The sequence below is a fragment of the Elgaria multicarinata genome, chromosome 19, assembly GCF_023053635.1.
Source record: "Elgaria multicarinata webbii isolate HBS135686 ecotype San Diego chromosome 19, rElgMul1.1.pri, whole genome shotgun sequence".
NCBI lineage: Eukaryota > Metazoa > Chordata > Lepidosauria > Squamata > Anguidae > Elgaria > Elgaria multicarinata.
This window is the reverse complement of record NC_086189.1, coordinates 16,365,308-16,389,811: the sequence shown is the minus strand read 5'-3', so window position 1 is coordinate 16,389,811 and position 24,504 is coordinate 16,365,308. Positions and strand designations below refer to the sequence as shown.

The following is a 24,504-nucleotide window of genomic DNA, read 5'->3' as shown; positions in this document are numbered from 1 at the left end:
CTGAAATCCGAGTCCTGCAAAGAGACCATGGCTTACATGACCCAGTATTCAAAATTCCATCATGCTCAAGTGTACCCACGATGCAAAATCCAAGGCGAGGCTATGTGAAGGGGGTAGGGGGGTCAGCTGTGCAGGGAGCAGCTGGCTCGACCCTTCATGGCCAGGACCACCAGGGAGCAAGGTTCGCGCCTAAATCCAGCCTTCCCCAAATGGCACTCTCCAGGTGCGCTGGACTGGGTAATTCCCAAGACGCCATTGGGAGCTGCGGCCTCACACATCTGGAAGACACCAAGAGGACACTTAAGGAGAAGTGTAAATGGGGGGAGTCCTGGCTTGGGAGCACGACGTTGGAGAAGGATTTGGGTGTGGTAGTCAACGGCAAGCTGAAAGTGAGCCAGCGGTGTGTGATAGCTACTAGAAGGGCGAACGCAGCTTAGAAGACGCCTTGCATCCAAGGCCGCCTTCCTCTCTACTCGGCACTAGTGAGACCACAGCTGGAGCATTGTGTACGATTCTAGGCACATTCCGGAAGGACACTGACAGGTTAGAACAGGTCCAGAGAAGATTCACAGGCCCTATGAGGACAGGCTGTCGGAAGTTGGGATGCTCAGCCTGGAGAAAAGGAGACTGAGGGGAGACAGGTGAGCAGCGTTCAGGTACCTCACAGGCTGCCACAGGGAAGATGCTCAAGGACTATTTTCCACGGCCACAGAAATGAGGACCCGAAATAATGGGGACAAGTGACAGCTACCTCGATTTCGATTAAATATAAGGAAAAACTTCCTGACGGTACGATCTGTACAGCAGTAGAACAGTCTAACTACAGAGGTGGTGGGTTCTCCATCTCTGGAGGTTCAGAAGAGGCTAGGAAGCCACCTCTCATGGATGGTTGAATTGGTTTTCCTGCTTGTGGTCACTTCCAACTCCCCAATTCTATGAGTAACAGGCAGTAAGAGGCAGTATTTCTTTGTCCCTGCTACTTTTCCCTGTGGCCCAAACCCACCACTGGACACAATCCCCCCAAAACTTGTCCAGAATTGAATTCAGCCCTTGGACTCAAAGAGGTTTCTCATCCCTGCCACAGGGGCACAGGATAGCGAAACGGACTCATATTAGCGATACACTGTTAAAAGGAGAGGATCCTTGATGAGCAACTCAGTGAGGTGAGTAACAACCACGATTCCCGTAACCGTTTGTCGGATACGTTTTGCAAAACATTCAGAAATCCAGACGTGGGGCTACACACACTCACACGGTTCAGGTTCCGTTAAGAAAGGCTGAGGAAGAGAACTTCTAAGACAGCATTCAGGAGGGAGAAGACAGCCTTAAATTATCTCTTCCCTTTAACGTGTTCTAACAGTATTGCGGCTTTATTGTATTATGTTCATGCTGGCATGATTTAACTCCATCCGGACGAAGGGTGGTTTAGAAATCTCGGGCCTGTTCCGACAACACACTAAGCCAGGTTAAGGCTGCTAACCCTTTTGCAGGAAGTGGTGAGTGAGTGCGTTTAAACCCTGGTGATGCAGCCACCGTGGTTAGGAATGGTTCATACGGCACGCTGAGTCGTGATTCACAGCACCTGCTAAGCCATCATGTTTAGCTCAAGACGCTTCACCATCATGGTTTAGCGTGCTTTCTGAACAGGGCCACTGTAAATAAAATATAATTAAAACATCAAGATTAAGCAAACTTCCTCCCCGTCAACACCAACGGCATTTGCCTGGACGTTCAGTTGAACACAAAGCGAGAGGCAAAGGATTGTTACTCCAGATGTTTCGGATGACAGCTCCCACCAACCCCCTGACCTTTGAATGATAGTGGGCTGGGGATAGTGGGAGTTGTGGCCTTAAACTTCCGGGTTGCCTACCCTTAAGAGTTGCTTTTATCTCGCGGCATACCCCTTGTTAAAATCACCGCAACGGCTGGTTGGCCCTTTCCGGTGAGAAGGAGAGAAAGATTGGATCGGATTTCTCCACTCATCCTGCTTCTCTACTCAGCAGGAAAAAAAGAATTAGAACAGCTCAGGAGGTCTAAAGAGCCTCGTGTGGCGCAGAGCGGTAAAGCAGCAGTTTCTGCAGCTGAAACTCTCCCCACGGCCTGAGTTCGATCCCAGCGGAAGCTGGTTTCAGGCAGCTGGCTCAGGTCGACTCAGCCTTCCATCCTCCCGAGGTCGGTAAAATGAGTACCCAGTTAGCTGGAGGAAAGGTAATAGTGGCCGGGGAAGGCAACGGCAAACCACCCCGCTATAAGGCCTGCCAAGAAAACGTCAGCGAAACCTGGCGTCCCTCCAAGAGCCAGTAATGACTCAGTGCTTGCACGAGAGGTTCCTTTCCTTCCTTCCAGGAGGTTTAAGAAGTGGGGTGGGTGGGTGGAATCCTTCCTCCTAAAGAACCCTGGGTCCCACACCCACTTCCCCCTGTCCCGTCCAGCTCAAGAGGAAAAGACCAGAAGAGACCGCAGCCCAGCGGAGAAGACGAGAAGTAAATGCGATCCTCACTTTAGGATTGACGCCAAACTCAATGGGCGGCACGGGAAGGACGGGGTCCACGTGGATCTCCACCCCGTTGACCGGGGGGACGCTGCCTTCGAGGCGCTCCGCTCCCTCTGAGCCCTTCCGGTTTTTCAAGGAGCGCTCGTTGCCGATCGGTCCCGGTTTGTGGTCTCTGTTCTGACTCAAGCCTTGTTCTGAATCCTTAACAGGGAAACAGAGAGGCTGAGACAACACACACACACACACACACACACACACAAAGCCAAGTGAATCTCATCTCATTTTTTAATTACGACGCTGATGCTGCTAGAGACCGAAATGAAACCCCGGAAGAAAACAAGGCATATTTTCCACATGGGTCAGGGTTAGCGGGGCGTGGACATTCACAGCACCATTCTGCCCCCCAACCCTAAATAAATCCCCCTCCCACGCTGGGCCCCTAGGGAAATTAAAACCAGGCTTTAAGTTTACTTTTATTATTTATGTAACGCCGTCTGTGCGCACGACGCTTCACAGAGGACCAGAGGACTAGTCCCTGCTCCCAGGACCGTACAGCCTGAAATTCAACACAGGGGAAATGACAGAGGGGAGGGGGAGATTTATATCTCCTCCTTTCGTCCCCCCAAAAGAGACGCTCCAGGGCAGCTGGCAGCCCCTAATAAAACCACTAACGGTGAAACTATGTAAAACCAATCAAACGAACTAACGGGGCAAACGGCACGCCAAAACAAAATAAAGAAAGCTAAAACAGCAACAATACAGCTGCCTGGAGATCAAGCCGAAAGAGTTAGGCTATGTGAAAGCTCAATTCTGCTTTTCTAGGGAACGCAGAGAATCAAGCAGACCTCCCAGACGTTCCGGAGCTCAGGGGCCACCACGGAGAAGGTCCTCAGGTGGGTGCCAATCGGCCTCACCTCCGCTGGGGGCAGGACATGGAACAAGAGTTCCCGCGACAGCTGCAGTGCCGTGGGCAGGCACAGACGGAAGAGAACAGCCCTTAGGCGGAGGCCTCTTCGCTCTGGTCTGGGCAGGGGTATGTGCACCAGGCCCAAAGACATCCCTGCTCTCCTCCCAAAGTGGCAGGTGGTCTCACACACACACACACCCCAACCTCTCATTTGTTTTCGTTTCATCTGTCTGGTTTACGCATCGCCCTCTAGCCAAAGCTTTTAAGGCAACATGCATAATGAAAGCCCACGCGATAAAGCTCCAGTGTGGCCGTTTCCCACTAGGAGAGGGGTGCGGAACTTCTAGCAGCCCGGGTGGGTGGGTGTCAAAGTGGCAGGCGGGACCGCAGGCAAAAGGGGCGTGGCCGAAGTAGAAGAGGTGGGGCCAAACACTCCAAAAACACACGCCTATTGGGGCTTGAAGCTCTCAGCGCCAGTAGCTGAGCCAAGTGATCGAGAACAGCCAAACCGTCTGGGGGGGGGGGGGGGGAGAGGAGAGGAGAGGGAGGAGCTAGGGGAAGAGGGCGTGGCCTCCTGGGAGAACCCCAGAGGAGCGGATTGGGCCCCTTGGGCCTGAAGTTCTGCCCCCCTCCACTAGGGACACTGGGGGGAAACGGTCCCCAGCCTGAGCCGTTCCAGTCCTGTCTAACCCACATGTCTGATCAAACCAGACCAACGTTGCTCCTCCTCCTCCTCCTCCTCCTCCTTCTTCAGCACCCCTAACCCGTGACCGCAGCGGCAGGTTACCTTTTTCTCCACCTGCTTCGGAGCCGGCTCTTTCTGGCCGTCCGGCTTGGGGTCCAAAAGGCCACCTCCGCTCATCTCTTCGGGTTTGAGCGTGCCGTACGGGGAACTGCGCTGAGAGGACGTGGCGGAGGATTCCCGCGACTCCGCGCTCAAGTCGATGCCGCTATCGCCCTGACTGCTTTTAAACCCCTGCCGTGCAAAGAACAGGAAGTGTTACAACGGAGCATCGGAACTAAGAAAGCCCAGGGTCAACCCCACCCCCAAAAACCTAACAGAACACTCCACCCCGGCCTCCGTACACTCTTTGCGGTGAAAGAACCACGCGTTACATAAGGAACGCAGGGCTGCCAGCAAAAATGGCAGCCCCGCGTCGAGGTATCCCCTCTTGTAATTTGCGGTCAACCTTAACCAGGGTCCCAACGTCATTACGTCTAACGTTCCCCCCAGCGGTGCCAGCGATGTATGTGATGCAGGCCTGGGGAAAGGCACAGAGAGTGCTGTGGGAGGAGCCCTCTTCTGCGTCCCACCAACGCCAGACATAAATTCTGCTGCAACATGGGAGAGGGCCTTCTCTGCTGTGGCACCCCGGTTGTGGAATGCCCTGCCCTTGGGAGGCCCGACTGACACAGGCATTGGCCTCATTTTGGCGCCAGGTTAAGACATGGCTTTTTAACACAGCCTTTGATGGCTGAATTTGCCTAAAAGCTGCTCCAAGTTGTAATTGTTTCTATTGCTTTTAAAACTTTCCACGGGTTTTAGCTTGTCGTTTAATACGATTGTAGCTGTGTACGGTGTTTGTTTCATACTGTTTGAATTGATTTTATCTGTCTGCCACCCTGGGAGCCCAGTGATAGAAGCCCTTCCCCAACCCGGTTCCGTGCTGGCTGGGGGATTATGGGAAATTCAGTCCCACACATCTGGACGGCAGTAGGGATGAAGAAAGCTGCCCGAGGGAATAGCAGGAAAATGCAGAAAGGTTTGGGGTGGGGGCAGAACAGCTCAGCCTCCCAACCTTCAGGAAGGCCTGCTATCTATTCTGTACCAAAGTCCACATAAACGTAAGTGAGTTGCATGTTGCGTGCTGCTTACCTCAGTAGAGCTGGATTCGCTGCTGGTAAAGGCGTTGACGGGTTTGCTCCAAGAATCGGTGCCAGGCGACTGAACGGCGAGGGCTGCAGCGAGAGCAGAGAGATGTTGAGATGCCTCAAAGAAGCCACGAATCCTGAGCCGCTTCTCACAAAACGTTTATCCCCTTTTCACTCCCATCCAAAGGCTTAACTTCCTCGGCGGGGTGGAAAACCAGCGGCCCACCCTCCGCTTTTAAAAAAACTGTGCTCAGGTAAGTCAACATCAGATTGAGTTTCCCTGCCACGTCCATTGCGGGCTATTTTCAGCGCCAGGCGAAGACCTTTTTATTCTCTCGTTTTTCAGTTTGCTCTTATCTGGTGCCGCGTTTTCAATTTTCGCCCCTCTGCTAACTCCTGTTTGGCTGTTTCTACATGGTCATTTTTACACTTTCAAATTGTACATTCGCGTATTTTAATTGTGGCGGACTGCCCCAGAGAGCTGTGGCTGTCAGGGGGTGGGTGGGTGGGTATAAAAATATAACGAATAAATAAGTATTAAACATCTGAGGGGGGTGGACGTTAACGTTTAGTGACCTATAGAAACAACGCAGCTTCTACTACATTTGCCTCTGGTTTTGCTCCAAAGCGAGGAAAAGCTAAGAAGGGCACAGAAACCGCCCCACAAGCACTAAAGGTCCTGTGGTGAACCCAACCCTGGCTTCTGAGCTGCCGCCCGACTGACTCAGAGAGCTTTTGAAGATCTCTAAAGGCTGAGGAAAGGTGGGTTTTTAAGAACAAAACTAAGAGGCAACTCCAGGGATGGTGAACACAGGCTAAATTTGGGGAATGGCCTCAGCCTGAGTCAGAGCACTGGTCCGTTTAACCTGCGGGGTTTCAAGCTGGAAACTTTCCTCGAAACGCCAACGACTGAACCTGGAAAGTATGCGTTCCACCGCGGAGCGACAGCCCTGTAGCCCCGGAGAGACATGGCCGAGGTTCAGCCGTTTTGAGAGGCGCAAAAGGAATCGGCAGGAGATTCACAAGCCCCTTAAGTGAAGAAGGAAGAACATGAGAATGCCGACCGCAGGCGGTAATCCCAGGAGGTCTCCCGTCCAAGTATTAAACAGGCCTGACCCTGCTGAACTTCCATGATTGGGAGCAAAATCTAACCGAGACTTTGATTTCCCAGAGCGCCCTCCAACATGGGGCATTGTGGGGAATTAAGATGGCAGGAAGACTCAGCTTGAGGGGAAAGGGCAAGCATTGTCAGTCCGATGATGCCAGGCATTGGTGCCGGCCCGGAACCTGGCTCACCTGGGCTGTTGGACTCCCAGATCTCTGTGCCTAGGCTGTTTCCAGACACGGACACGTCTCCTTGCTCGAGGCACATGCTGTTCTGTTTCTTGGCGAAGCGAGGTGGGATGCGAGACTGGAGGACACGGCCTTTGGCCGGAGCCTGCGGAAGGAGGGAAAAACACGGGGCGTCAGGAGCCTGCAGACCCCGCAAGGACAGAGCCGTGAGGAAATCCGGTGTCGTCCAGGTGCGTCGGGAGTTTCTGTGCTGTGTGACTGACAGGACCCTCTCCAGGGGCTGAACAAGACGGCCCCACGACAGGCAGAGGGCTCCCCAGGCAGACACCGGCGCCGTGATCACTTTGGACTCAGCACCTCAACGCTTGGCAACCTACCGCTCTCCGGATGCTTCAGACGACATCTCCCACAAGCCCTAGCAAACGTGTTAAGGAATTCTGGGAGTTGTAGTCTAAAACATACTTGAGGCTCAGGTGGCCTCGGTGGCATGGAGTGCTTTCTACCAACTCCGGTTGGTGGCCCAGCTATGCCCCTATCTGGACAGGGATAACCTAGCTTCAGTTGTCCATACTTTGGTAACCTCCAAATTCGATTACTGCAATGCCCTCTACGTGGGGCAGCCTTTGAAGACAGTTCAGAAGCTGCAGCTTGTGAAAAATACAGCAGCCAGATTGATAACTGGAACAAGGAGGTTCAAACGTATAACACCAATTCTGGCCCACTTGCATGGGCTGCCTATACGTTTCCAAGCCCAATTCAAGGTGCTGGTTTTAATCTATAAAGCCCTACACGACTTGGGACTGCAATACCTGATGGAACACCTCTCCCGACATGAACCTACTCGTACACTGCGCTCAACATCTAAGGTCCTCCTGCGAGTGCCTACTCCGAGAGAAGCTCGGAGGATGGCAACAAGGCAGAGGGCCTTCTCAGTGGTGGCCCCCCGACTGTGGAATGATTTCCCCGATGAGGCTCGCCTGGCTCCAACACGGTTATCTTTCAGGCGCCAGTTCAAGACTTTCCTCTTCTCCCAGGCATTTTAACACCATTTAACAATGCTAAGTTTGTTTTTTAACGGACCCCCAGATCTGTTGTTTTTAAATGGATACCGTTGTTTGTATACTGTTGTTCTTATGTTTTAAATTTTGTATACTTTTAATGTTTACTGTTTTTAACTTTTGTAAACCGCCCAGAGAGCTTCGGCTATGGGGCGGTATATAAATGTAACAAATAAATAAATAAATAAAACAAAACATAAGGACGGAAGAGGAGCCCTGCTGGATGAGACCTCATTGACATAGCAATACCAAATGACAAAAATGTTGTTGAAAAGGAAGTGGAAAAGAGAGGAAAATACACACCGCTGGCCATGGAAGTTAAAGAACTATGGCGACAGGAAAAGGTCACAATTATTCTGTTTGGCACATCAGTATACAGAAAACCTTCAGAAACTAGGCCTACCAAAAGACATCCACACCAACATCCAGAAAGCAGCCATACATAAAACAGGCTCAATTGTCAGGAAATTCCTGAATCTGTAAAAGACAGCATGACTGGGCAATGCCCGTCATGTCCATCTAGAAATACCGCCACGAGCGAGAAAAGAGAATAATAATAATAATAATAATAATAATAATAATAATAATCAGAAGCCCCTCACCTGGGCCGCTTGCTCTTTCTTCCTTCGTTCCTCCTCCAGCAAACGCCGCTGCTTCTTGGTCAGAACTTCAATGAAGCCTTCGCTCCCCAACGGGGCCACGTCGTTCTCTTCCACGGGGCCCGAGAGCCGGCTATCCGCGATTCCGTCTAGCAACAGCGAAAGAGGGCTTCAGCTTAGCTCCTATTTAATTGATACCGTTTGATGTAATTTGGGGCAGGGAGATGCCGGATCAAAGGCGGGGAGAAACACAACTGGGACCAGCTTTATTAAAATAAAATCAATCAAAAGATATCCCCACCACCACCCAAAAAAAGGATAAAGCTATAGCTTTTCTTTTCTTTTTTAAAAAGGGATTAAAAACCCGTTGTGCCAATCTGGAACCCAGACGCAGAGGCCGTAGCTAGACCTAAGGTTTATCCCAGGATTGTCCTGGGGTCAAACCTGTTCATCTAAGTGCCACACAGGGCATCCAGCGCTCAGGCAGGGACGAACCCGGGATGATCCTGGGATAAACCTTAGGTCTAGCTACGGCCAGACTGAGTGGGAAACTACAGGGAAGAAATACAAAATTGCTCTTTACAAATATCTAGATTTTTTTTTAGATTTTTATGCTGTGTTTTTCTGTCTTACGAATTGTTGTGAACCGCCGGGAGAGCTTCGGCTATTGGGCCGTATAGAAACGAAACGAAATAAATAAATAAGAACGGCGGAGATACACAAAGTGCGGTCCAGTGAGCCATTTCTGGTAGCCAAGCAGAGGCACGGTGTACATGAAGGTAAGAGTTATTCTGAGCTTAATATAATCTATGGCTTATCGGATGGAGAACGTTATGTCCGAGCCAGGCCAAACCATCTTCAAGGTACAGGTGACCCTGCTGAACCACCTAGCTGACAATGCACATTTCTGACTGTGTTTAGGTGACGGGAGTTACTAACTGGCCGCAAAGCTTCAGCAGTCCCGTTTCCAGAAACGGACGGGCCAGCAAAGAGGCCTTCCGTGAACCCCGCTGACTAGCTTTTCCGGAAGGGAGTAAGTCAATGGTGCTCGCAAAGGGAGCTCCATGATCCTTGTCCTGTTCTGGAAACGGGGACGGTGAGGCTTCATTTGATTATTTGATGATTTACAAAAAGCCGCCAAGGTTTTCTCTGCCTGATTGGCTTTAAAGGTCTCGGCTGCTCGATCAAAGACTTCTAACAGCAGAGAGATGTGGCCGGCGAGAGCCTTGCTGAGGGCCACTAACGCCCTTGCCAAGGCAGATCGGATTTGGTCCTCTGCCTGGTTTAAACGTCCCCTTATTCCAAGCACGCGGACGGCTGGAATCGACGCTTGCGAACAGCCAGCGCGAAAGCGACAGCCATCCTTTGGGAGGCTCAACGGAACGTACTGCCATAGCTCAGCTCAAATTGAGAGATGGCGTCTCCCTTCTCGCCTGCTTTCTGGGCTGCGGGTTTGGGCTCCCGGTCCGGGTTTCTCCCCAGCCCTTCGGCGCCGTTCAAGTTGGAGTGGGAGCTGTAAACCGAGTGGTTGCCGCCGGCGTCAAGGCCCCCGCTGTCTTCTGGAGATCTGGGGGAGATGGTGAAAGAGAGACAGCTCAAGGACGGATCCGAAAGCCACACATTGGGACGTCCCCGCGAATTCGCAGGTACAAATCTACATCTTGTCTCCTTCACGGAAGGGAGTCGACCACAAAGCTTCGCAACTGGCCGGCTGAGCCGCACAAAAGCTCGGTCAAAGGCAACCAATTAATGTCCTACGGGTGACAAACACTGGAGCTGGGATAGAAGTGATTAGCACGAGCCGGCTACGGCAGAGGCGATGATGATTTCTGAGTCGCCTTTCTCTTTCCAAAGACCCAAGGCGACTTGCAACAAAATTATTAAGACGTAATGGCTAAAAACACACATTTCCATTGAAAATAGCAGAACATCATAAAAGCAAGTACAAACATCAGTGCAGACCATCACCCAGGCTTCCCCAACAGGGGCCCTCCAGATGTTTTGGACCTCAAGTCCCATCAGCCCTACCCAGTTGTGGCGAACGGACAAGAATGCTGGGAGTTGTAGGCCGAAACGTCTGGAGGACACTGGGTTGACTCTACAAGAAAAGACACCACTCATCAAGGGTTATCTAGCAACTTTGAGATAGGCTACGTGTGTGTTAAACTGAACTAGTGTAATCAGCAGGGCAGGTAATATCTTTGGGAGAGGGCCTTCTCTCTGACCCGCCAGCATTGGAGGCACTTTTAGCGGAAACGTGAGACGGGGCCTTCTCGGTTTTGGCTCCCAGGTGCCCCAGTAAGCCTCTGATGACCTTCCACCAGCCAACAAAGGATTTTTTTTTCATTCGTACGGATTACACTGCTTCAGCTTAGAGACCCAAAACCTAAAAATTATATACTTAAAGACAGAGCATTGGGGGGCGTTCGCTTCCCCCGTCCACATGCGGTGAGTGGTCCCATCCCGTCGTTAACCACATAGGTTCGGGGGCAGGAGGTGGGGAGAGAAACGGCTGTGGCGGTTACCTTTTGCTCTTCACCTGGGCCCCACTCGGCTGGCTCTCGTAGCGGGAGGGCGCTCCGTTGCCGCCGGCTCGGACGGCTTTCTCCCCAAACCCTGCGGGATCGGACTTCCGGCTTTGCCGATCCACCACGGGCCGCTGGCTGGAAAAACTCCTCTTCGCCAGTTCCCGCTTCTCTCCCACGCCGCCGCCGCCGCTGCCGAGCCCACCGTCCGCTGGGGCCTCGTTCTCCGAGGCGCCTCCGCGCCTCTCCCGCCGCTCGCTGAAGTCGCTGCTTTCCGACGCCGTCTCCCACTCCTCGTTGGCGTGGTCAGAGGAGTTCTGGTAGGGCAGCTCAGGGGATCTCCGGGTGGAGGCGCCGTTCCTATCTGCCGCGGTCAGCTTGGCTCGCCCGGGCCACTGGCAGGCCGAGGGGTTGGCCCCGCCGTCTTCGGGGCTCCACTGCCCCACGGACTCGCGCTCCTGTCTCAAGCGCCTGAACCGGGGCGGCTTGTCTTGGCGAGGCGGCCGACGGCGGCGGAAAGGCCGGTTTTCCGCGTTTTCGGGGTCCCCCCCGTAATCCTCCTGGAAGTAGTGCCTCTTGTCGGTGGGGTCTTCCTCAAAGGCCCGCCGGCTGAAGGCGTCTGGGTGTTTGTAAGAATCTTGGCCGTACTCCCTCTCAGGCTGGCGCCGGACCCCAAAGGCGTCCAGAGGGGCGCTGGGGCCATATTCCGGCCAGCCGCTCCCCCCGCTCCTGCCCTGCCACTGGGAAGGCTCCTTGGGAACAAAGCCTCTCCGCCCGTACCCGGAGTTGCTTAGTCTCGGGGGCAGCGACCGCCCGAAAGCTCGTGGGGCCCTGGCCCTGGCATCCAGTCCGCCGTGGTCCTCCGAATAAATCTTATTGGACCTCCAGGAGTCGTGGAAGTCTCCCTTCTTGAGGTCGCTCTCTTCCCTTTCCACGAGGGACCCTTCGTTGCCGTTCTCGGAGCCTCTCTGGCGGCGGCGCTTGGGCAGCTCCTCGTACTCGGAGCCCTCGCTGTGGGTCTCGCTAGCAATCCTGCGCCGGGGCTTCCCGCGAGGAAACTCCTCCGGCTGGTTGAACTCCCTCAGGGCCCGTCCTCTGCTGCTTCTTTGGGCGCTGTGGACACTGCTGGCGTTGCTGTTGTAGGCACCCCTGGTACTGCTGCTGCCACCACCGCAGCCCACGGCGTTGCCACGGCCTCGGAACGTGAACTCTCTGAAGCCCCGGCCCCGGCCGCGGCCCCTCCCACCAAAGGCCTGCTCCTCGTCGATAAAGATCCAGTTGTTTCTCTTGGTAGGGGGAAGGTCACCGGACTCCCTCGGTAGAGGCTTGCTCTCCCAAACCTTCCCACTGTTCTCGTCCTCCTCTTCCTCCTCCTCCTCTTCCTCCTCTTCCGGTTCTTCCTCCTCCTCCTCCTCTACCTCGTGGGGTTTCTCGGGTTCTCGGACAGCAGCCCGAGCGGAACACTTCTCATCCAGCAAGTGGTAGTGGGACGAGGGGAGCGGAGCTGCGGGGTCACTGTCGTCCTCTTCCACCTGGTGAGGCGGGGCCTTCTCCTTCGCTGGGTGGCCGGAGTCTTCTCCTTCCACCTTCACCTTCTCCAGCTCTTTCTCCTTCTCCTCCACTTTGAGAGCCTTCAGCACCGGCTTCTTAATCGGGCCAGATCTACGAGCCCTCCCCGTTTGCTCCTGCTGCTGGCCGCCGGCGTTCCGGGCCTCTGGAGTCCACCCGGTCGGTTTGTCAGCAGGCCCGTCTTTCTTCCACGTCTCGGCACCAAAGTGCTGCTCTTCCCGGGACGCCTCTTCCTCCGCGGACGCGGCCACCTCTGAGGGTTTCTGATAATGGCTGACATCCCAGCTGTTGTATTCTGGCTTCTCAGCGTGGGCCAAGCCGGACTCCGAGGGGGAACTCCTCAAGTTTGCGTGCCGAGGGTCGGAAGCGTCTGGGGCGCACTCTGGGTGCTGGAAGAGGCGGTCGTGACTCGCTCTTTGGGAGGAGGCAACGCAACTGTCAAAATTTGCCTGGGGCTTTTTGTCGAAGGCGTTTAAGTAGTCCTCCCCGGACTTTTCGAAGAGATCGTGAGAAGCGTTTATGCTACACTGCCCGGAATAAGAGTTATCATTCCTGAAAAGGAACCCGCAAAAAAAAAAAAAAAAAAAAAAAGTCAGTGAAGCAAGAGCAAAGCACTGGGGGATTATGGGAGGATATGAGCCAAGACTCTTCCTATTTATCTGCCCAGAGCACATTCGTTATAGGGCGGATTAGAAATGTACCAAATAAATAAATATAGGCGGGGTGTTAGAGTCGGAAGACCTAAAGACGGTCGTGCACGTGCTGGTAACTTCAAGGCTCGATTTCTGCATTGTACTCTACATAGGGCTACCTTTGTGCCTAGTCCAGAAACTTCAACTAGTTCAAAATATGGCAGCCAGGTTGGTCACAGGTACACCTAGGGGTGATCACATCACACCAGCCTTAAAATCACTTCACTGGCTGCCAATTAGTTTCCGAGCGAAGGATAAAGTGTTGGTTATCACCTTTAAAAGCCTACTTGGTTTGGGTCCAGGCTACCTGCGGGATCGCCTTCTCCCATACAATCCGCACCGCACACTCAGGTCCTCTGGGAAGAATTCATTCCAGCCAACAAAAACAAGGCTGACAGGTTATCACCCAGAGGACCTTCTCTACCACCACCATCATGCTGTAGTGATGGAGATAAACCGGGGGGGGGGGGGAAGCATGGCCAATTCTAACAGCCCTGCTGAAAGTCATCGTCGTCTTCTTTTTTTTTTTTTCCTCCTCCCTCCCTGCAGCTTTTTCCTTGTGTGCCATGTCGTGGAGCGGGACAAAACTTAAAATACCGAATTAAAGGTTAAAATAAATTAAATAAAAACAAAAAAAAATGTAAGGAAGATAAAACGATTAAATACATTTAAACAGGTCTGAATTGAAAACAAAATCAATTCAAATTAAAAAATTACAAAAATAAATAAAAACAAAACACATTTAAAACAATAAAACGCTTAAGTGCATTTAAATAAGTCTGAATTAAAAACAAAATGAATGAAAATTGAATTAAAAACAAATCACGAAGCCAAATAAAATAAAATGCATTTAAAATATATATATATAAACCTGCAGACAGGTTTGGGCAAGTTGGCTCTCACCTGGCCTGCAGCCCCTCCCTGGCTAGCCCCTCGGTCTGCTTGGGGCGTGCAATGGGGCAGCCCTTGCTTGGCAAGGGGGCGTAGCTCTCCTGACCCCACACCGGGGCCGGCTCTACTGGAGCGCCTTTCCTCTCCTGCTGCGGCGAGGCCTGGAAGCTCTGCTGCTCCGACGGACAGCCGCTGCCGTTCATGGAGTCCTGCTGGGTCACAGGTTTCATGACCCCTGTTTGGGACGAAAAGAGATGGAACGTCAGCCAGAGGCCTCTCTGGACTTCTTGCTCGAGAAGGGGGGGCGGCGGGGGGGGGGGGAACCCAGGCATCGCACCTTCCTCCACGGAAGGAAGGAGAACCCCCGTAAAAACAATTACCTGCTGAGAATAACGGTGCAGGATCGAACGGGTCCTGAAGCGCGGCCTTTGGCCCCGCCCACCACTGGACGGCGGCCCTCGAGAACGTCTCTGAAACGGAATCTGGCCCGCGGGGCTGACAGGGGTTCCACTCCCCTGCTTTACCTGACGGATGAAGAGCGGAGGGGTAGAAGTCCACAGGGGGGCGTCCCTGGGCCACGCGGGGGTCCATGTAGGAGGGCATCATCATCCAGCGGGGGTCGAAGCCCAACATCTGCGGGTGGGGAGGGTAGAAGGTCCGCTGGGGGTGGGAGGAGGGCGGGTAGACCTGCGGCGACTGCCAGGTCTGCATCTTGTACAGCTGGTCCTGGGGAGGGAGAGAGGAAGTGGAAGGGGCGTCGGTGGGCGCGGAGGGAGGCGGAGCAAGGCAACTGTGGCGATGCCCACCTCTCTGTCCCTTAGGTATGTCTGGAGGTGGGTGCGTTTGTGGGTCTAGAGGGTGCGGAATGTTGGACTGAGTGGGTGTGGCTAGTGATGCGGTGAGACAGGGGGAGGGAGGAGCATAAATCGGTTGGCTGAGGGGATTGCGGGTGGGTTGGTTTGAGGCCTGGTTTTAGTCTGGGAGTTTTAGTCTGGCTTGTGCTACGTGAGAGTGTTTGGTGTGTGAGGAGTGAGAAGAGATAGGACTTCAAGGGACTTGGGATTGTGGTTTTGAATATAAAAATAGGCAGGTTTGATCTGAATTGAAATACTAAAGATTTGTTCAATTTCAATAAACTTTACTTGGTGTTCTGTCGCCACAAACCACGCGTCAGCTCGGATTTATTGCCTGCTACAGTACACAGTATAAAAAAATCGACCAATACACCTGCAGTTCAGTACCTCAGTAATAGAACCTGTTTGCCAAAACCTTTTACCTTGCTGCCTCACATATAGGGGAAAGGTGGTGGTGTTTTTACCGTTTCCTCAGGCTTTTCAAGAGGAGGCGCTTGGCCTGAGAAGGACGTGCTAGGCAAGGCCTTCTGGATGAGGTCGGTGCCGTCACAGCAACGTCTGCAAAAAGCATGGCGGCCGGCCCTTCTCCGCGCTCAAGGATTCGCCTGGGTGACTGGGGGCAAAATCAGCCGGAGACACCACAGCAGTGGCACCCAAACTTTTTCGGGTCACCGCCTCCTTGGTCCCACAAACTCGTGCCCAGTGCCCCCTACCCTACCCTATAAAAATCATTTCAACGGCCCGCTAAGGAAGATAATAACAATAAAATTCAAAACAGTAACAATCCATTGAATATTTATTCAAATTCCAATTGCATTTTTTTAGTTCATTCAATTAAACGTAATTGATGAACTTGATCCAGTGATATCCTCTTTTCAAAGTCTGATAGTCGTTTAAGCAAGAATATTAGATGTCACATTTAGTAACTAGGGTAGAGTACCTCACTCTTCTGTAAATTCTTAATGTGATGGGTGGGCTTGATGAAGGGATACCATTTCCCCAATGTCTGGTTTAAAGTCACTAAACAGGAGTCTTAAATCACCACGTGCCTGGGGCATTCTGGGAGTTGTAGTCCAACACATCTGGAGCGCCCCAGGTTGAGGAAGGCTGTTCTAGATGGACCTGACAGGCTTTGCCAAGTCATGCTGTCCTTTACTTGACTCAGAATTATTGTTGCTGTGATTAACGTTTCTACAGCGCCCCACGGCCGAAGCTCTCTGGGCGGTTTACGACGATTAAAACGTTAAGCACGATTTGCACAATTTAAAAAAAACACGCAGCAGGCAGGCAGGACGCTCAGGGACCAACATACATCTAAAAACCATTTTCAGCCGTCGGCCAAACCGTAAAACGAATCCGGGGCAGATTAAAAGCTCATCCCAGGCTGCTAAACGCCTGGGAAAAGAAAAAAGTCTTGACCTGGCGCCGAAAAGATTGCAATGCCGGCACCAGGCGGGCCTCATCAGGGAGATCGGCAGTGAGAGCTTTTAAGTTAAAATCGGCAGGTATTTTTTTGACCCTGCCCATTTTGCTTTGGGGGCCGTTCCCCCCTGGAATGCGCCCCACCCCACACCCCACCGAGAGCTCCTCCAAGATGGAATTTGGGCCGGAAAAGGTGTGACAGCCCTGCATTGAAGCATTGCCGCGTGACTCCCACCATCGAAATGAACGGGAGCCGTTTCTGACCTGCTGCTGCTGCTGCCGCTGGAACCGCGGAGGAAGCAGCTTTGAGTACTTGTTGAATTCCTGCGCCGGAGACGCAGTCTCTCTGAGCTCCTCCTCGCTGCTGCTCCGATGGGATGCCGCCACGGCCGGGATCTCTTCTTCGACGTAACCGGAAGAGGCTTCCTGGGTATGAAACTCCGGGTTTGCTGAGCAGGAGAAGGGGAAAAAAATCCCAAAAATGTAAGCCTAGGCTGTATATGTCTCTGGCTCCTCAGAGACTCTGGGTTGGATCCACATGGCATGGGACTCAATTTAAGCCAAGGCTACCTTACACGGAGTCAGAATAAGGATCGTAGAAGGGCCTCAAGTATGCACGGGTCCCCTTCCCTCCTCGTGGTCCAATTCCCTCGTTCGTTCCCTGGTTCACAATGTCTACCGTTTGCCCGCACCACATAAATCAGGAAAACTAGAGTTTCCGCAAACCATAATTTACCCACCAACCAGAACTGGAGACCACGTGTAGTGAGTCTGATACCAGACGGAACTGTGAGGAGTCAGGGCAGGTGCTGAACTTACACAGGGGTCCGATAGAATCATAGAATAGCAGAGTTGGAAGGGGCCTACAAGGCCATCCAGTCCAACCCCCCTGCTCAATGCAGGAATCCACCCTAAAGCATCCCTGACAGATGGTTGTCCAGCTGCCTCTTGAAGGCCTCGAGTGTGGGAGAGCCCACCACCTCCCTAGATAAAGGCTGCTTATTAAATGTATAAAGGACACTTTAAGGGGCAGATTTCTCATTTCGTAGGCCCCAGATATATCGGGCAACTCTGCAGGCTTCTTACATGGGCGGATTGGTCAGGCACCAAGCAACATGCTAACAATTGCTAGCAGTCTTGACGCTGTTAAGGGTCTAATCCTCAAGTCAAGAGTTCAGTCTCATTTCCTCCGATTGCTTTACTGTTCGATCTTGCCAGGGAGATGAGGATTTCTGCCCCACTCCACCCCGTGTTGGAATGTTGGAATCCCTTAGCCATAAGGAGAGATAAATTATTTAGGGCGACCCTATGAAAAGGAGGACCGGGCTCCTGTATCTTTAACAGTTGCATAGAAAAGGGAATTTCAGCAGGTGCCATTTGCATATATGGGGAACCTGGTGAAATTCCCTCTTCATCACAACCGTTAAAGCTGCAGGAGCTATACTAGAGTGACCAGATTTAAAATATCCTCCTCCTCCCTCCCAATCCCCTTTCCTTTTGTGTCATGTCTTTTAGATTGTAAGCCTGTGGGCAGGGACTGTCAAGAAATACTTTTGTAAGCCGCCGTGAGAGCCTTTTTTTGGCTGAATGGCGGCATAAAAATGCTTAAATAAATAAATTTTAAAAAAAACTATTCTGGGGTCAATTAAGAAACTCAGCCTACGCTATTATTAAATGCTGTCTAATGCCCAGGAGAAGAGAAAAGCCTTGACCTGGCGCCGAAAAGATAACCGCGTTGGCGCCAGGCGAGCCTCATCGGGGAAATCGTCGGGGAAATCGTTCCATAATTGAGGGGCCACCACTGAAAAGGCCCCGTCCCCCGTCTTCGATGTTCTTTTCTTTGCTCTAGGGGTTGTTATCAAGGCTCCGGGGCTTTAACAAAGCGAGCTCAACCAGCATACCTGTACTTCTCCGGGCGGCTTGGCTGTTCTCAGGCGGGGCGCTCTTCTCCGCACCGGAGGGCCTGGGCTCTTCAGCCTCCGTGTGTTTGTGGCCGTCTCCCGTTTTCTGAGCCAGCTTGCATTTCTGATCCAGCTCCTTCAGTTTGGCGGCACAAGCGGCCAGGCGCTCCTCCCGCGCCCGGCGCTCCTCCTCCTCCCGCCGCCTCCTGGCCCGCTCCACCGCCTCCGACATTTCAGAGTGGACAAACTTCTGCCTCAGGGTCAACTTCTCCTCCTTATCCTCGGAAGACTGCTGCCGGAGGCACGCCAGAGGAGGTTTCTAAAGGGGCGGCGGTGGCAGGGGAGACAGAGAGGGGGGCAAGGAGTCAAAGGAAGAGAAAGAAAATTCCACACAGACAAACTCTGTCCCTGGAAGCTCCTGTGCTAAGAACGGAAACAGAAGCGCCGATGTCTCCGCCTCAGGAAACAAGAGAAGTCTGCAAAGATAGCGACGTGTTCCGGAACGGTCCAGAAATTTCGGCTGGCCCCAAAATAGGGCACTGTGATTGTTAATAGTCACTGGTCAATATAGACCTATTACGGCAGTGCTCTGTAATCCATACCAGCTTCCAGTCTAACACACTGGGATGGTTCACCTGGCACTAACATAGCGGCCTTTTCGGCACCAGAGGAAGACCCGTTTATTCCCCCAGACTTCTTTCAGCCCTTCAATTTTGTTCTGTAAAAATGTCTTACTGTGTTTTTACAGCTTTATACTGCTGCTTTTACACTGTTTTTATTCCGTGTGTGTGTGTGTGTGTGTGTGTGTGTGTGTGTGTTAAAACCGGCTTTATTCTGTTTTAAACTTTGAATTCCGTTTTATGTTTCATTCCCGCGAATTGCCCAGACAGCTTTGGCGATTGGGCGGAATAGACACGAGAAACGTAATAAACAAACAAATAAATAAAAATTCCCCGTAGGCAGAAAAGTAGCATGTCAGGAGAGAAGCGGTTAGACTTCAGTCTTCTTCCCGTCATGCTACTTTCCCATTTGCGGTACGTGTTCTTGTTGTTACTTCAACATGGGGAAGCATTCAGACGTGCAACATATACCCACACGTTGCAGTTTGAAGCGGTACAGTCCGGGGAAAGCGGTACAGTCCGGGAAAAGCTTTATACCACAGTCCTTTCTCTTCCTTTAGCATAGGAGGCAGAACCCTGGGAAGTTCAGCGTACCTGGTAGTCCGAAAGGGGGGTCCAGCCGTTCACCTTCCTGGAGGGAAGCAGGTTATCTTGAGCTATCCGCCCTGGCCGCGTCAGGCCAGCTGGGTCACCCCAGTTGTTCTTGGCTTCCTCCTGGGGGTGTCTGGCATCTGCGCTGTCCGCTGAGCTCAGGGAGAGCTGTCGCTGCCTTCTGGGATCCCAGCTGTTCCTGCCGACGAAGGCACCTTGGATGTTAAATGCTACCAACCGTGCTTCAAACGGTCCTACGGGCACCTTTGGGCCGTCAGGAGCTCTCCGTGATCTCTGGCGGAGGAAGCCATTTCACCAACAGCTGCTGCCCAATGCTTTCAAAGCTGGGGTGGGGAACCTCATGCCTGGGGGCCGAATCTGGCCCTCTGGGGCTCCCCAGAAGGCCCCACCCCTTCTCTGAGGCCACGCCCCTTTCCCTGACCAGCGATCCTTTCTTTAGTGGATTCCCAGCTTTCCCCCCCATTATAAAAACTTGCCTCTGGTTGCTTTAGGCTAAAATATGTTGATATTTTGGCCCCACCCTCTTTCACCTTTGGCCACGCCCACCACTGGGACATGGGCCCCGAGAGCTTCTCCGAATGGAATTTGGCCCTCGGGCTGAAAGAGGTTCACCACGCCGGTTTTAATCAAGGGGAGGCATGACAGAGGTGTACAAAATCAAGCATAGTGTGGACAGAGAGTGAAATACTTTCTCCCGCTCTCAAAATACTAGAACCCAACAAGTTGTCCCATGAAGTTGACTGGTGGGAGGTTCAGGGCAGATTCAATGAAAGACTCCATCACACAGCGCAGAGTCAAACTATGGAACTCACTTCCGCAAGATGTGGGGATGGCCACCCATTTGGATGGCTTTAAAAGGGGGTTGGGCAGATTCCTGGAGGAGAAGGCGATCCATGGCTACTAGCCCTGATGGCTATATGCTACCTCCAGCATCAGAGGCAATAGGCCTATGGAAGCCAGTTGCTGGGGAACATGGGTGGGAGGGTGCTGTCTTGCTTGTGGGTTCCTGGTCGATAGCTGGTGGGCCACAGTGTGAACGGAACGCTGGACTAGATGGGGCCTTGGTCTGATCCAGCAGGGCTCTTCTGACATTCTTGAGATGCTGGGGCCTGAATCGGAGACCTCCTACACGCAAAGCTGGCGCGCTACCCTGCCGCCTTCTCCCATCCGCATTATGCTCACAAACACAAACAAAGCGACTGAGGGCTTTAGGGCCCCCCGGCGGGGAGAGCTTGCAGATTACCATTTTGGCCTTCCGTCCTTATGGGTGTCTTCCTCCTCCTCGTCCTCGCTGAATTTCAGTTTCTCAGAGTAATCCACTTCATCATGGATGCCTACAACAGCAAGAAGACAGGGGAGGTGCAAAGGAGAGGTGAGTGGCTACTGTTGACTGCCTGAACTTAAAACCACACCTCCTTTGTCCTGCTATCCTAGCGCACTAGAGCGCAGGATGTAAGCTAGAAGCCCACTCTGTCTTGCAGCTAAACGTTGCAGGAGAAGACCGATACCAGGGATGCAAATTCTTTCAGGAATGCACATTTGCCCTCACTGATTTCTCATTAGGAAGCTCCTAAGAAGCAACTGATCAAACCCGCCCTCCCACAAGTCTTCTGGCACATAGGCTGAAAACTAATGCCCAAGCCTGTCCAATAATAATAGTAATTATAATAATAATAATAATTTATTTCTTACCCCTTAAAAACATGATTAAAACATCCTTAAAACATCCTAAAATTTCACTGGATAGGCCTGCCGGAATAGATCAGTCTTTATTGCGTTTTTAAATGCTAAAGACTGTCAAGTCGACGGATCTCAACACACGCTGTCGCCGTCCTCTGTCTTGTGTGAGCGCGCCTTTCCTCATACGCTCTCTTCCCACATTCTGCCACTACGTACGAGTCAGCAAGCCACAGCCGGCGCTGTGCCCTCCAAACCAGAATTAGAAAGCCATTTCAATCAGCATCTTGTAATTCTGGTTTGGAAGGCAAGTGCAAACCACAGTTTGTTAGACAACGCCGTAAACCAAGGTTTGCCTAAACCAGGGAGTCAAGAGATAGAACCAAAAGAAGGGAGCATGCAATCGATTGGGTCGGACCCAGGCCATTCGCACCCACATTACGCCCCCGGCTCTTTTACCTGCCCATCCATCGTCTGCGTCATTGTCGAGTTCGTCCAGCCCCTTCAGGTTCTCTGCATTGATGATGGTGGGTCGGGGGACCCGCTCTCCTTGTGGTCGGACCGGACGAGCCGGGCGTGACATCCCAACTCGGTTATCTTTCCTGTAGAGAGCGAGACAGAAAGATATTGCATTTGCCTGGCTAGGAAGCACTGACAGCAGAAGAAGGTGCGTGGGGAAACTTATAAAGCAGTCTTCCCTGGCTTACTTCCTGGGAAATTAGTGTTCTCCGACCAGCCGTGCTTACCACGGCAACCATTTTATAAATGGGGAAGGTGGCAACCATTTTGTGGAAGCACCCACGACACTTCATCAAAATCCCACCACCCATCTAAGACGTTTGGGGAGCCCAATTCTGCCCCAGCAAATGAAGCAGTCGTACCGGTAAAGACAATTGCATTAAAGCGACTTGGTCACCACAGCCTTACCCATCTTGGTCGTTGGTCTGATACTGTCTGAAAGGGACACGGGGTTCCAGGCGAAACTGCGGGAGGGGAAATGACCCACGGTCCAGTGTTCCGGGCGTCTCAGGTGGCTGGTTTGAACACATCTGGGGGAGGGGGGGAATGGCAAGAATGCAAGCAGTTCAGCTTAACACCTTCACTCTATTATAAAAATACATTTAATGGGGGGGGGGAACAAGACAGTGGTTCTGTTAAGAACCTATGAGCCTGCCAGGATCAGACCACGGGACCACCTAGTCCAGCATTCTGTTCACACAGGGGCCAACCAGCTGTCCAAGGGAAACCCACAATCAGGACATTAGTGCCCACATTCCCCAGCAACTGGTGTACATAGGCATACTGATTCTGATACAGGCGGTCGCATATCGTCATCAGGACTAGTAGCCACGGAGAGCCACTGGGGAGGTCGTGAATTCCATAGTTAAATTATGTGACGCGTGATGCACTTCCTTTTATCTGGCCTGAATCTCCCACCACTCCGTTTCACGGGATGAACCAGGGCTCGATTATTACGAGAGAGGAAGAAAAAAAAATGTCTCCCTGTCTACTTTCTCCACACCAGGAATCATTTATGTTCACACCCAGCAACCAACCATGGACGAACAGCTGGGTTGTTTAAGCTCTAAACAACCCAGCTGTCCAGGTTTGGCTGTCCCACCTACGAAGGGGGCTGGTCATGGGTTGTGCAGTAAAGCGGAAGGGGCAGGCGCACAACCGCTCAGGCACGGCGACCCATCAGCGTTGAAACCGCTTCGTCGTCGTTCTCTGCGGTCTAGGTCAGTAAAAATAATAAGTACACAGCTCGTCCTTGTCTGCACCAACTGGCAGCAGTTCTCCTGGGAATCAGACGATGGCTCTTTCCCAACACTACCTAGAAATCATAGGCGTGCGCAAGGGGTGTGCCGGGTGTGACCAGGCACACCCTAATGTCTCAAGCAATAAGGACCGAACTGAGGGGGCCATTGAGCCAGAGGCGGCTCCACTGCCACCCACCCTATAGCATACCGTTGCTTCTGGCAGCAGGAGTGAAAAGGAATCGCTCTGCTGGCAGCCACACTTCAAAGAGAACAGGAGGAGGAGTCCGAAGGCGAATAGCGCCTTGTGAGCCCCTCCTTCAGCCAGTCACCACAAAAGCCCCACCACTGTTGGGGCCTGAGGAGCGTCTCATTCACCCCCACACCTGCAGCCAGGCAAGCCGAACACGGAGTAGAGCATCAGCGTCTGCAGCGTTTAATAAATAAACGAATAAAAACAATGTCCTTTATGACGGAGTATTCAAGAAATGTTCCGCTTTAAAAAGGAAAAAAAAAACCTCCCTGGGTGCGCACCCTAATGAAATGCGGTACACACGCCTGTGCTAGAGATTTTTTGGGGGGCGGGGGGGCGAAGCCGGGTACTTTTGCATGCGCCAGCGCTGAGCCATTATGGCTCTTCCACCGCTGCAAACAGCGCATGAACAAAGGCAAAACACTCCTCGTCTCACGCAACGTGCGAGAACAGAGCCTTCGCCAATTTGGTGGCCTCTGTATGTTCTGGACTGCCAGTGCCATCAGCCCCAGCCCATGGAAAGGAATGATGGGAGTTGTAGTCCGAAACCTCTGCACTAACACTGTGACTCACTGAACGAGCTGCTTAAGTTCTCTGAGGTCTCAACAAGATGCAGACCCCTAAAGGCGCAATCCTACAACACTGTGTAGTGACTATACGCCATTTTACCTATAAAAACCCTTGACAGAAATTCATTCTTTTCTTCCAAGAGAACCGAAGAACAAGGGCCAGAAAAAGAATTTAAATGAACACCGTCAAGGCTAAAGAGTCTCGTGTGGCGCAGAGCGGTAAAGCAGCAGTTTCTGCAGCCGAAACTCTCCCCACGGCCTGAGTTCGATCCCAGCGGAAGCTGGTTTCAGGCAGCCGGCTCGGGTCGACTCAGCCTTCCATCCTCCCGAGGTCGGTAAAATGAGTACCCAGTTAGCTGGGGGAAAGGTAATCACGGCCAGGGAAGGCAACGGCAAACCACCCCGCTATAAGGCCTGCCAAGAAAACGTCAGCGAAAGCTGGCGCCCCTCCAAGAGTCAGTCATGACTCAGTGCTTGCACGAGAGGTTCCTTTCCTTTCCGTCAAGGCTAAACTCATCCCCGCACGGCAGGCGGCCCACTTTAGTTTTCTTATGGGGTTTGCCTGTTTCCTGAGGACTCACAAAAGCTGGAAGCATGTCATGGTAGGTTGGTGGCTGGTACACATTGGCCATGAACTGCGCGGCCCCTTTGCGGATCGGCTGAGTTGGGCGGAGGGAGGGCTCCTTCGGGTCGCTGGAGTTCGCTGAGGAGGGGGTTCCGTCTCCTGCGCTCACGGTCTTTGCGCCCAGCTCAGTCAGGGAGGCGGTCAGAGATGTGGCAGAAGTTATGTTTCTGCCTCCGCCTTCCCTCCAACTTGTGACATCTAGAGATGGAGTGGGGGGGAAACACCAGTGTTAATATAGGCTTTTTTTTTTTTACTATATCATGCTTCTTTCTTTAAAAAGGGATAAAGAAACAGAACATAGATTGAGGAGGGCT

The 24,504-nt window shown here is 52.4% G+C and overlaps 2 protein-coding genes across 8 annotated transcripts in view; one reads left to right on the top strand and one right to left on the bottom strand.

Moving 5' to 3' along the window:
• The window catches only part of RAPGEF1 (Rap guanine nucleotide exchange factor 1), a 290,356-nt gene that overhangs the window by 177,618 nt on the left and 88,234 nt on the right, over nucleotides 1-24,504 (top strand). The gene's annotated exons all lie outside the window — the stretch shown is intronic.
• PRRC2B (proline rich coiled-coil 2B) overlaps nucleotides 1-24,504 on the bottom strand; it is a 62,377-nt gene that overhangs the window by 13,173 nt on the left and 24,700 nt on the right. For 4 of the 7 annotated variants that reach the window (XM_063144695.1, XM_063144696.1, XM_063144697.1 and 1 more), the window contains exons 7-23: nucleotides 24,147-24,388; nucleotides 21,914-22,035; nucleotides 21,446-21,588; nucleotides 20,553-20,643; nucleotides 19,292-19,487; nucleotides 18,078-18,396; nucleotides 16,441-16,625; nucleotides 14,281-14,626; nucleotides 13,913-14,135; nucleotides 10,749-12,869; nucleotides 9,612-9,790; nucleotides 8,227-8,372; nucleotides 6,570-6,711; nucleotides 5,278-5,360; nucleotides 4,189-4,377; nucleotides 2,501-2,695; nucleotides 1-14 (exon numbers count right to left, since the gene is read on the bottom strand). The exon at nucleotides 1-14 is cut by the window's left edge and continues 73 nt beyond it. In XM_063144695.1, the coding sequence (XP_063000765.1) occupies nucleotides 1-14; nucleotides 2,501-2,695; nucleotides 4,189-4,377; nucleotides 5,278-5,360; nucleotides 6,570-6,711; nucleotides 8,227-8,372; nucleotides 9,612-9,790; nucleotides 10,749-12,869; nucleotides 13,913-14,135; nucleotides 14,281-14,626; nucleotides 16,441-16,625; nucleotides 18,078-18,396; nucleotides 19,292-19,487; nucleotides 20,553-20,643; nucleotides 21,446-21,588; nucleotides 21,914-22,035; nucleotides 24,147-24,388 (4,936 nt within the window). The remainder of the gene's footprint in view (nucleotides 15-2,500; nucleotides 2,696-4,188; nucleotides 4,378-5,277; nucleotides 5,361-6,569; nucleotides 6,712-8,226; nucleotides 8,373-9,611; nucleotides 9,791-10,748; nucleotides 12,870-13,912; nucleotides 14,136-14,280; nucleotides 14,627-16,440; nucleotides 16,626-18,077; nucleotides 18,397-19,291; nucleotides 19,488-20,552; nucleotides 20,644-21,445; nucleotides 21,589-21,913; nucleotides 22,036-24,146; nucleotides 24,389-24,504) is intronic. The other 3 variants (XM_063144699.1, XM_063144701.1, XM_063144700.1) reach the window with 2 other exon arrangements.